The following is a 12,615-nucleotide window of genomic DNA, read 5'->3' as shown; positions in this document are numbered from 1 at the left end:
GTATAATGAGGGGGGTTACAACCCCCCAAACCCCCCACAACGCCAGCACGATGTCTGTTAAGTAAAATAGGGGGGTTCCCCACCAACACCCCCCGTCGGAGCTCTTTGAAATAGTGCTTTTATTCGGCGCGCCGTCAACCTTGCGCTCAGTTGTCGGCGCGCCGTTGTCTCGCGCGATTTTGTCTATGAACCGCAAGGAGCACAGTACCAGAGTACAAAGGAAAACCCCATGGTTAGTTTTCACCCTCTGCAGAGTCTATACAGGTACAGAAGAATGCTGTACCCTCATAGCAACACCTATGTGGAAATTTTGGCACAAGTACAGGGAAAAAATCCTGGTTTATGGCCAGAAGGCAGTGAAAGCCACGAGGCAGAAATTTAAGGAGTAACCACCCTAATCCATCAGCAAAAGGCAAAAGATTTCATATTTGTTATGACTTTTTTACAGAGCTGCTAACCAATTTCTTCACTTTTTAAATCTTTGTTTCAAAAATCACTCATGAAAGCATGGACATAAATCTATATGAAAACAAAAACAAAACTGTGGATACAGATGTTCTGGAGATAATTTATTAAACACTGACATATAAAACCATGAAAATTCAATTTAAAAAGTACAATGCTAAAAAATATGGTGATAAAAATCCACCCGGAACCCTACACGGTCCGTGTTTCGGCGAACACGCCTTCCTCAGGGGTCCAATGGTTTACAAACTCACATATAAAGAATTGGACTGAAAATAGTCTATTGTCTTTAAACGTGTGAGCAAAGAACACCGCAGACAAGCTGAAGTATAAAATCTATATGCCAAATAAACCCATCTACATCTGCTCCTTGCTACAGGATCCAACAGTAACTATTTTAATTTTCAGAGTTTTGAATTTTCAGTTTTGAGATCTATTTGCATGCATTGCTTTAAATGCATATTCATTGGGGAAATCCTGAAAACCTGGCTGGATTCTGCCCCTCGAGGACCGGAGTTGCTCACCCCTGGTGTGGGGACAAAAGCAGTTTTGTCTCTGCATAGCAGGGAACGAAAGTTCCACCTGCCACATGCTGGCCCAGAGAGATGGACATTCTTAATCAAGGTCAGCTCTTCCTTTCATTGTCCTGTCCTAGGAAGCACTGCCAAGTGCTTTTTCTCTTGGACTGGACTTTAATGGAACAGAAAAATGCTTTCTACAGATTCCTGTACTACTCTATTTCCAGCTGTGACAGCTCTTAAGATTACGGGCACCAAGCCTTTTGTCAACAGAACTTACATTTGTTCAGGCAGGTAATACAAAACATTACCTGGCTTCAGGCCACATCACAGTAGAGAGGCTATTTTGGCTATTATGCCTAATGAGATCCATCGTACCCTTGACAGGTCACAAATTGTATTGGTGGTATATCAAGAACAAATTAAATGCAAGCAAATAAAAGGTGAAGAGATGGCTGTATCAATGCTTCCGACTACACACCTTAGAAAAGTGTTCCAGAAGCATTTTCTGCTTTGCTTTCTCATAAGGGTCTACAGGGTTCAGCTTCTTCCCAGGGTAAGCGTCATCCAGATAGTCACATGTGATTGGTGATTCATAAATCACTTGACCCTTTTCTGTTTCCAGAACAGGGACCAGGCCAAACGGTGCTTTCTCCAGGAACCATTCAGGTTTATTGAGCAGATTGACATTAATTGTTTCATACCTAAAAAGGAAAGAAAATCCAAGTCTTTTTTTATTATAATGTATAGCTTGTTGTATCCAGTGACCGTAGCAGGTTACAACCATACATAAAAACACATATCAAGGACGATTACTGAATGTTTTTGTTGTCTGATCTTAAAACGTTAATAACCTCTAAGAAATTCCCGAGCCCCTATTTGACCCATTTGTCTGTTTAGATTGTAAGCTCTATCAAATAGGGATTGTCTTAATGGGTGTCAGGTCAAAAGCGCGCCGGGACAAAGGCGCGCCCAGACAATTGAGCGCAGCGTGGAGACTTTACAGTAAAATGTGGAGGGTTAAAACCCCCCAAACCCCCCATAACGCCGGCGCGATGTCTATTAAGTAAAGTGGGGGGGGGGTTCCGCGCCGGGACAAAGGCGCGCCCAGACAATTGAGCGCAGCGCGGAGGCGCGCGCCACCTTTGTCTATGAACCTAATGGGTGTCAGATCAAAAGCGCGCCGGGACAAAGGCGTGCCCAGACAATTGAGTGCAGCGCAGAGGTGCGCGCTGCTCAAAATTACTGTTTTTAGGGCTCCGACGGGGGGCGTGGGGGGGAAACCCCCCCCCCCCACTTTACTTAATAGAGATCACGCCATGTTGTGGGGGCGTTGTGGGGGGTATGGGAGGTTGTAACCCCCCACATTTTACTGAAAACTTCACTTTTTCCCTGTTTTTAGGGAAAAAGTTAAGTTTACAGTAAAATGTGGAGGGTTACAACCCCCCAAACCCCCCATAACGCCGGTGCGATGTCTATTAAGTAAAGTGGGAGGGTTCCCCAACAAAACCCCCTATCGGAGCCCCTAAAAACAGTAATTTTGAGCGGCGTGCGCCTCCGCGCTGCACTCAATTGTCCGGGCGCGCCTTTGTCTTTCGCGCCGTTGTCTATGAACCGTCTTAATGTACAGTGCTGTCCCTGGATAACAACTGTTACGGTAAGTAACATTGCTTTATCCCAGGACAAGCAAGCAGGTATTCTCACTAATGGGTGACCTCCAAGCTAACCACAATGGGATGGAGGGAGAGTTGGCAACTTAGGAGAACAAATTTTGCAATAGAAATAAAGTAGTAGTAGTAGTAGTAGTAATATTTCATTTAATTTAGGGCATGCATGTAAATAAATGGATTTTCAAGTCATTCCATCCCTGCATCCCCCCCTCCTTGATTTACCAAAAATATCACGGGGATATAACTTGTCTTCGACCCCACTGAGAAACCCATCTGGGGACTCCTACGCCATGTGATAAAGCACTTTGATGCAGAAACTGTTTCTGGGGCTTTGCCAGATAAGAGGGTGACCCTCAGACATATCAGCTGGTTAAGCTCTGAAAAGATTAAGGGCCTCTATATAAATGAGGAGGGAAAGATCTTCCTGACCAAAAAAAAAAAAAAAAAAAAAAGATGACAAAAGATTGCCTCTCTGTGAGGGGGCAAAAATCAGGTGCAGAATTCAAATTCCGAGTTGGAGGGTCTGTCAGATACTTGCTTCTCCAAGAGTGGAGTCCATCCCACCAGAATCTCCTTTTGGTTCCCATTGAGGGTCCCACTCCTGAGGTCTGAGAGGCCTCTTAAGTGGAGCGGGACCCAATCTCTGTAGCTAAGAGAGACTGGAGCCAAATGAGTTCAGGAGCTCTACAGGTGAAGTGGCCATCAGCCTCCATCGAGTCTCTTTCATTTGAAAGGAAATTCTGCAATGAGAGGGCAAAGGATGAAGTTAAGAGGTGATAGGCTCGGGAGTAATCTAAGGAAATACTTTTTTTACAGAAAGGGTAGTAGATGCATGGAACAGTCTCCGGAAGAAGTGGTGGAGACGGAGACTATGTCTGAATTCAAAAGGGCCTGGGATAGGCACGTGGGATCTCTCGGAGAGAGAAAGAGATAATGGTTACTGCGGATGGGCAGACTAGATGGGCCATTTGGCCATTATCTGCCATCATGTTTCTATGTTTACCTCATGCTCTGATGAGGGCCATACAGGTTTCTGCAGAAAAATAATCTGCCTAACTCAAAATAGCTGTTGTTCCAAAGACAACAGGATCAAGGGTCCCTCTAAGGAAGGAGTCTCCAGACATCTGGCACTCCTTCTAGGACCATTTCCAAATTTGGAGATGGTCCATCACAGATCCAGAAGATCACAACCCTGGCTGCATGCTCAGTCACATGGCTGGCGCACAGATCTGCTGATCCACAAGGGGCGACTGGAGCCTGGCATTCCCAGAGTCCCCCTTGATAGCTCCTCCTTGTGTGCTGTCGCTTAAGAAGATTGTTTTTTTTTACCAAAGCTCAATCAGGCAAACCAGCCAAATTGGTTTGCCTGGAGCTACAGAGGAGCTATGCTCCCTACGGCAGGGCTCTATGAGGCTGAGCTATAACCCTCAATCCAATGGTCATCTATAGAAGGTGACTGAGGGCAGCAGAGACAAGTGCTATGCCTGACCAGGTCCCATCTGGGTCTGGAAACCAGCTAGCTGTTAAGCTCAACTAGGGTGCAAGGCAAAGACCTGCATTGCTGGAAGCTAGGCCAGGGACTAGTAGCACCAGCCTGAACAACCTACCCTCTACTGGAGGTAGAGAAATACTAGGGATAACATCTGCTTGTAAGGATGGTAACAGCCCAAACACTAAGGATTACTTGGGACTCCTGTTATTAAATGGCACTACAGATTTTTAGCATGGGCCAGCGAGGAAAGTGCTCCGAATCTATGAGCGTCAGCGAATTTACCTCACTGGCCCAAGCTAAAAAACCTCTAACGTCATTTAGTAAAACCCAGTGTTAGTGTGTTTTATGATTTTTTTTTTTTTTTTTTAATTTGTGTTGAAATAGAAAAGAAGAATTCTCTAAACTGGGCAAAAGATAATCCAGCTTCCCAGGGCTGATTTTGCTTACTTGCAACTAAGACACTATAATTGCCTCTGTCTAGTATCTGCTTAACAGAAACTATGGCTGAAAAGGTAGTTTTGTTTGGTGGAGAGAGAACTTTTAAAATAAAAAAAAGGATACTCGTGGGGTTCTACGAGCAGATCTTCCTTGAGTTTTCAAAAGTAGGCATAGGTTTAATCCTCAGATTTAGGTGCGACTATTCAGAGGGTGTATTTTAAGAGATTAATTTGTAAACCTTTAATTAAAGTTGACTTCTGTGATTCACGGGAATAGTTTAAAGTTTCTTTACAGGGCCTATATTTTCCCTAAGAGCGAAGCCATGTGGGAATCGCATTCTGTTCAAGGTCTTAAATGTGCTTCTTTGGGTCACATGTTTTGCTCTTTTTTTTATATACTGTACAGCTATTTTTAGCAGGAGGGAGGAGAATGTATCTAATAAGGTCTTTCATGTTTTCCAGTTTTGCCTCTACGTCTGCAGATTCTTCTTTGATAGCTATGCTGCTATTGCTCCCAGACTATCCAAGATTAAATTAAGGTGACCAGCTCTTCAGTAGTTTTGAGTAATGTTGTCCCTAACATAATTCAGCGACTTAATTCACCATATGCAATTATGATTCTGGAATGATACAAAACAGGATGGACTTTTCTCACACAATAGAAAAAGTTCCAGCAGATCTGGGAGCCGTTATGGAGTGTCATGCCACAGAGCAAGGAGTTGGGATTTTAAATTGCTAAAAAGTGACACATGTCTTACCCAAGACTGTTCCACTCAAATCCTGATAAGAGTACACCAGGTCTGGGACCTCTTTAGGCTCTTGTGGTAAGTGTGTTTTGTTAAATGTATTTATTTTTTTGTTTTATAAAATGCTGAAGTGTCGGAAACGTCAGGGAGTCTCTGATCTCTCTACCTTGTGGAGAGAGAGCTTTACGGCTACCTGGGAACCCCTCTGGAACACTATGACTCCTTTGGCCAGAAGTCTTATTCTCAATTGCCAATTGTATTTACTAACTTTTCCTGTTGCCTGTTTGCTTTACCGAATGTTATCCTTTCCAAGGCTGGTGTCAGGGACTCTGAATTGGGGGGGATGTTTGGTTTTTTTTTAATATTTTCAAAAACTTTGTTTTCTGGAGCCCTGCTTATATAGCTGAAATTTTGCATCTGTGATTTCTTGTTGGCTCCAAGAAAAATCATTTAAACATAAAATGCTGAAATGTATATATTTCAACTGACCACTGCTGCAGCTCAGTAGCAGAGCGAAACATGACCATGTTGGCAGGGCAGGATTAATTCGTCGAGGGCCCCTAGGCACACAAGTACACTGGCCCCCCTGCCCCACCCCACCCCACCATGCGCCCAGGCGGAAACAGGAAGCATCAGAGGGAAGCTTTGGGAAAGCAACATCGCTTGCACAATTACAGTTCTTGTTGCCTTTCTTACCTACGTTGCTTGCTTGTCTTAATTTCCGTCGATTGGGGGGAGGGCCCGCATTGCCAATCGATGCTGGAGGGGCCCATCGCTGTTTGGAAAAAACAATGTTGATGCCCTCCTTCATCGGGCCCCCCTTGACCATTTTGGGCCCTAGGCATGTGCCTACTTGGCCTATTGGTTAATCCTGCCCTGCATGGTGGGTCTTTTATATTAACACACAAATGTTCTTATCAACCCATGATGTTCTGGTATCCTTGATCCTGAAGACAAGACTTCATTGAAAAAGAACTGCAAATTACATTTTTAGCTTACCTTTAATTAGCCCCAAAGGTCTGGATTCTATAAAGACTGCCTACAATTAGAAACCAATAGACCAGCGCTTAATTTAATTCAGCAACAGGCTTAATCAGTGTCTCTATTGGCACTCAACACCTCCCAATCCGCTTTAACTGGAACTAATTGAAACTTAGGCACCTAACTTGAAAACCTGATTCTATAGAAAGTAGGCATCTAGCCCCAAAGCGCCTAAAGTGGGCAGATCATGGGTGTGTTTGAGATAGATGCCTCTACGAATCAGGTGCTGTTTGGCTCCGATATCAGCACCTGTCTTTAGGCATAGAAAACCCTGGTATAAAATGGGGACACTTAAATGTTAGGATGCAGAGTGCTGCCAAAGCATGCTTAGTCGACGACGAGCGTGACTCTATGCTGCTGACAGAATTGAAAAATGAGTTTGCAGAGCTATAGTTAGTAATTTGTAACTTTTCTTTAAAATGTAGCATCGTACAGGAAGACTGGAGGATGGCCAATATGACGCCGAATTTTAAAAAGGGTTCCAGAGGTGATCTGGGAAATTATAGACCAGCAAGTCCGATGTTGATGCCAGGCAAAATGGTAGAGACTATTATAAAGAACAAAATGACAGCACATATACGTAAGCATGAATTAATGAGAGAAAGTCAACATGGTTTTAGTCAAGGGAAATCTTGCCTCATCAATCTAGTGCATTTCTTTGAAGGGGTGAAGGAACGTGTAGAAAAGGTGAGCTGGTTGATATCGTGTATTTGAATTTTCAGAAGGCATTTGACAAAGTACCTCATGAAAGACTTATGAGGAAATTAGAAAGTCATGGGATAGGAGGTAAATATCCTATTATGGGTTGAAAGACAGAAAACAGAGAGTAGAGGTTTAAATGGTCAATATTCTCAATGGAAAAGGGCAACTCAGGCAGCGAAGATAGACAACCAAGTCTCCAACCTATTGACAACAACCCCAGACTACAAGATGTTCAGAAAGGAAATAAAAACTATACTCTTCAAGAAATCCCTTAATAAAGCTTAATACCATGATAAAGCTTAACCCCCCTCTTACCATCCCCTCCCTAACCCCAGATCCTACTTTTCCCTCTCTTGGAAACCTTCTCTGATCTAACATTGTAACCCTTCTTCCATAACTCTTTTTGTAATCCGCTTTGAACCGAAAGGTAATGGCGGAATAGAAATCTGCAATGTAATGTAAATAGTGGGGTTCATAAAATCACACTACAGAAAAAAAAACCACACAGCTAGAATTTCAAATTATCTAATACCATAAAAGCTGTGAACTTGTAAGTGAAACAAGCAAAAAGCAAGCAAAGAAACCTCAGTGTATTACATGAGGTAAAGTCTCAGAACCCGTTAGTGAGGAAACTCTCCACTAACTGGAAAGGGCAAATAACTTCATAGGCACAAAAACCTCCTAATGTCACTGAAAGTTTGAAAACAGGCAATGCTTGAAACCTATTTTAGGTAATCATTGAAATTTTTAAAGTTTTACAAACTGCTCAAGCTTTTAAATGCAAGGGCTTATCTTAAGCATGTAATCTGACACAGGCTCCCAACCCCACCGATGATGGCCAAGCGTTTTGCCTTGTGGCTGCTTCAGGGAATAGGGAGAATAGATCTTATAATCAGCACATGACGTGCTCACAATCGCCCACACAAAGATCTAAATGAGGTCTGACCAGAGTCTTATACAGGGGCATCAATGCCTCCTTTTTCCTACTGGCCATTCCTCTCCCTATGCACCCAAGCATTCTTCTAGCTTTTACTGTTGCCTTTTTCAACTTGTTTGGCCACCTTAAGATCATCACATACAATCACACCCAAGTCCTACTGCTTTTTTGTGCACAAAAGTACACCCCCTAAACCAGGGGTGTCCAACCTGCGGCTCCAGTCAAGGGCGATGCAGTGTTTTCCTCTGCTACACCCGGGTGTTTACCGTCTTCCTCCTCTGTCTTTGCTGCAGCATTTGCACGTTTGTGTGGCCCCAGAAACATTTTTTTCTGCCAATCCGGCCCAGGGAAGCCAAAAAGTTGGACACTCCTGCCCTAAACTGTACTGTTCTTGGGTTTTTGCAGCCCAAATGCATAACCTTGCATTTCTTAGCATTAAATCTTAGCTGCCAAATTTCAGACCATTTTTCGAGCTTTGCTAGGTCCTTCCCCATGTTATTCACACCATCAGGGGTGTCTACTCTATTGCAGATTTTGGTATCATCTGCAAAGAGGCAAATCTTACCTGACAGCCCTTCAGCAATATTGCTTACAAAATGTTAAAACAGGCCCAAGAACCAAACCTTGAGGCACACCACTGGTAACATCCTTTTCCTCAGAGTGATCTCCATTGACGACTTCCCTCTGTCACCTTCCATTCAACCAGTTCCTGACCCAGTCCATCACTTTGGGGCCCATAAAAGGGCACTCAATTTATTAGATGCCTGGGTGGAACAAAGGCTTTGCTAAAATCTAAATACACCACATCTAGCACACTCCCTCTATCCAATTTTCTGGTCACCAAGTCAAATAAATTGATCAGATTTGGCTGACAAGACCTGCCTCTGATGAATCCATGTTGCTGTAGGCGGACTTTATAGAATCAGGGCCAAAATGCTATCCTGACATTTCCAAGCACAATTCATGGATTTCTTTTTTCTTTTAATTTTTATTGATTTTCCAAACTTCAATAGTGCAATGCATAAATATATCACATATAATAAGTCAATAAAAGCACATTTAATTTTCAAATATACATAACCAAACATTTTCTCCCCCACCCACCCACCTACCTAATGATAATTTAATAAAACACATAAGCATAGATTTCCCCAATAACCTTACCCTATTCAATTAGTCATATCCTTCCATCCTCCCTCCTATCCCAAGTGTAAATATTCAAAGATCAAATTATAACAGAAATAACACCCCCCCCTCTTCCTATAATAGGTCTTTGATTGTGAGTCAGTTTTTGTTTATTTTGGTACATGGACTTCATATTAAGAAAGCCATTCTGAAAAATTAATCCCCAAAGAATCATTAAAAAAATTCAGTATATATATTATAAACTAATGCAAGATCTATTTTTATGATAGTTTCTAATTTAAACTCTACTACTTTAATTTCTCATCATGTTATGTATATTCTGGTCTCCTGACTATTTGTAAACCGAGTCGAGCTCTGATGAGAGATGACCCGGTATATAAACCAAAGACTAGATTAGATTAGAAATCACCAGATTATTTCTACTATGCCAGATACTATACAGTGAGAAACTTTGTTCAAAAAGCACAGTTACTTACCGTAACAGTTGTTATCCAGGGACAACAGGCAGCTATTCTCACTAATGGGTGACGTGATCCAACAGAGCCCCGATGCGGACGCCTCACAAGCAGTCTTGCTTGAAGAAACTCAAAGTTTTGAGTCGCCCGCACCGCGCATGCGCGAGTGCCTTCCCGCCCAGCACAGGGCGCATCTCCTCAGTTCAGATAGCTAGCAGAGAAGCCAACCCAGGGGAGGCGGGTGGGACGTGAGAATAGCTGCCTGCTGTCCCTGGATAACAACTGTTACGGTAAGTAACATTGCTTTATCCCAGGACAAGCAGGCAGGTATTCTCACTAATGGGTGACCTCCAAGCTAACCACAATGGGATGGTGGGAGAGTTGGCAACTTAGGAGAACAAATTTTGCAATACTGTTTGGCCAAACTGTCCATCCCGTCTGGAGAAAGCATCCAGACAATAATGAGAAGTGAAGGTATGAACCGAGGACCAAGTGGCAGCCTTACAAATCTCCTCAATCGGTGTGTCAATCGGCGCTGGCACTTGACACACTTTTTGAAACCGGTAATAGGCTGGGACATAGGCTGGAAAAGCTCCGCCGCAAGATCGAAACCGCGGGGCTGCGGTCACGTGGCCTGCCCAGTCGAACGGATGGAAGAAATTTTTTTTCCAAAAAACAAGAAAGCACGACGAAAAGCAACGATTCCAAGTAAAATAACCCAAAACCGCGGACTTTAAGAAGGCGCAAGTGAACTAACTTCACGCAGAGAGTCGAAGACGGACTTCTCGGCTCCGCAGAAAAGTAAGAACTGAGGAGACGCGCCCTGTGCTGGGCGGGAAGGCACTCGCGCATGCGACTCGAAACTTTGAGTTTCTTCAAGCAAGACTGCTTGGAAGGCATCCACATCGGGGCTCCGTTGGATCACGTCACCCATTAGTGAGAATACCTGCCTGCTTGTCCTGGGATAAGATGCTATAATCTTGCAGAATGGTCTGATATTGTTTATCTTACTTTATTGCTTTGGCTTCTAAGACAAGGCGTGTTCTCTGTGCAAAGGGACAGAATCTCATGCTGTAGATACGAATCAGTCCTGCAGGAACTGGTGCCGGAGCAGCACTCCCTGAAAAAAAGTGCAAAATTTTACTCATGTATGGATCATCCTGCTACTCAAATTCCCAAATGTTTACTTAGAAACAATTTTTTAATTGATTAAACATAAGAGAAAGAGCTTACAAAGCAACATAAAAAAATAGCACTTGATACAGAACAAAAGAACAGAGAACCATAGAATACAATTGTAAGCAGTATCATCAAAAAGTTTTCAATATGATATACCAAACTAATACCATCCCCTTCCAAACCACCCCTCCCTACAAGGAGTCAGCAATACCATAGCAGTACATCCAATTACCAAAGCCTTGTGTTCTTATAGGCCCCGAAGAAAATCTAGATTTGAGCTACCTCCATAGTCTCCCTCCCCCCAAAACCACCCCCCACTATGTACCTGAATGAGGCAATTGGAGTAGTCTATACAAAATGACAGATTAGAGTATCATAAAGAAGCATTATTGAGCTACGTGCCCGAACATGCAGGTCCATAATATAGTTTTCCCAAATATAAACAGAAACAGCAGGGTTTTGGTCTAACTCAGTGGTTCTCAACCCTGTCCTGGGGGACCCCCAGCCAGTTGGGTTTTCAAGATATCCCTAATGAATATGCATGAGACATATTTGCATGCCTGTCTCCTCCATTATATGCAAATCTCTCTCATGCATATTCATTAGGGATATCTTGAAAACACAGCAGGCTGGGAGTCCCACAGGACAGGGTTGAGAACCACTGGTCTAACTAAAATTGGCCCATTTGTCCCTCCCCCCCCAAAGTAATAATTGATGCATTAAAGTCAAGCTAAACTAAAGCACATTGTAACCTTCCCTCTATGTATTTCCCCTTAAACGTAACACCTTTTCTATAACAAATGTAGTTCTTCCCCACTACCCTATTGTGTGAAGTAAGTTCATATTTTTATTAATGATTTTTAGTAGATTGTGTTGATATTCGGTATCCCTTGTTTTTATGTGTTTTATGAAATTTTATATTGTAAGCCGCTTAGAAATCTGAATAAGCGGTTGAAAAAATATTTTAATAAACTTGAAACTTGAAACATTGCTAGAACAATGGGGAAATAGTATGAACCCATTGTTGTAGGATAACACGTCTTCCCAACAATACATGCTTTTTGTAAAATTTCAAATGTTTAAACATTAATGATGGTATTGCTTTATTGTAAGCCCAACCTTATGTAAAGATGAAAAAGGAAAAAAAAAGGAGGCCATGTCATCTTGGCTAAGATGCAAAGATCCAGAAGTTTCCACGAAACCTAGAACTTACCCCACTGTGTTGTGCCCTGAATATTCATTACTACAGCACCACATCCCTTCCTCATCACCCCTGCCTTCCCCCCCCCCATTAGCTCATTTTTATTTGGGCCCTTTAGCATCTAGTTTGTACTGATCTCAAACTTAACCAGCAGAGGATTCAGGCGCTATATGGCCTGCATGCTGCCCCACTGTAGAAAGGCTGCTGTGGTAGAACCAGAACTTTAAGTCGACACGCTTAACCATGGTTGTGCCACTTAACCTGGCTTCATTAAAATAAGGTTACAGCACCCAGAAGACATCCCAAAGAGGTGCTGTTCGCAAGCGGGTTTTTAAGATTAATTGTAGACATCCCTTCCCAACTGGTTTAAGTTCTACCTACACAGGGAACCACCTCACCCCTCAAAACAAAATCCATATTGATTTTTTCCCGTGACATAAAGGACACTTTTCCGAAACATGTTCATATCCAATATAGTATGTATGCTTTTTATGTTATTAGGCCTGAAATGAGGCTATTCAATTGATCACGAAAAAATTGGAAAAACCATGATAGATTAAACTACATATTTTGGTGGACAAATGTATGTAATACATACAAATATGAGAGAATAAATGCAGAATGTT

General features: G+C 42.6%; 1 protein-coding gene across 1 annotated transcript in view; it reads right to left on the bottom strand.

Annotated features, from left to right (window-relative positions):
- Positions 1-12,615, bottom strand: part of GSTO1 (glutathione S-transferase omega 1) — a 45,981-nt gene that overhangs the window by 26,330 nt on the left and 7,036 nt on the right. Inside the window, exons 2-3 of the mRNA XM_033942774.1 lie at positions 10,621-10,729; positions 1,465-1,687 (exon numbers count right to left, since the gene is read on the bottom strand). Coding sequence (XP_033798665.1) covers positions 1,465-1,687; positions 10,621-10,729 — 332 coding nt within the window. The remainder of the gene's footprint in view (positions 1-1,464; positions 1,688-10,620; positions 10,730-12,615) is intronic.

The sequence above is a fragment of the Geotrypetes seraphini genome, chromosome 4 (genome assembly GCF_902459505.1).
Source record: "Geotrypetes seraphini chromosome 4, aGeoSer1.1, whole genome shotgun sequence".
NCBI classification, from domain to species: domain Eukaryota; kingdom Metazoa; phylum Chordata; class Amphibia; order Gymnophiona; family Dermophiidae; genus Geotrypetes; species Geotrypetes seraphini.
The sequence above is the reverse complement of the archived record's forward strand: the minus strand, read 5'-3'. Positions and strand labels throughout refer to the sequence as shown.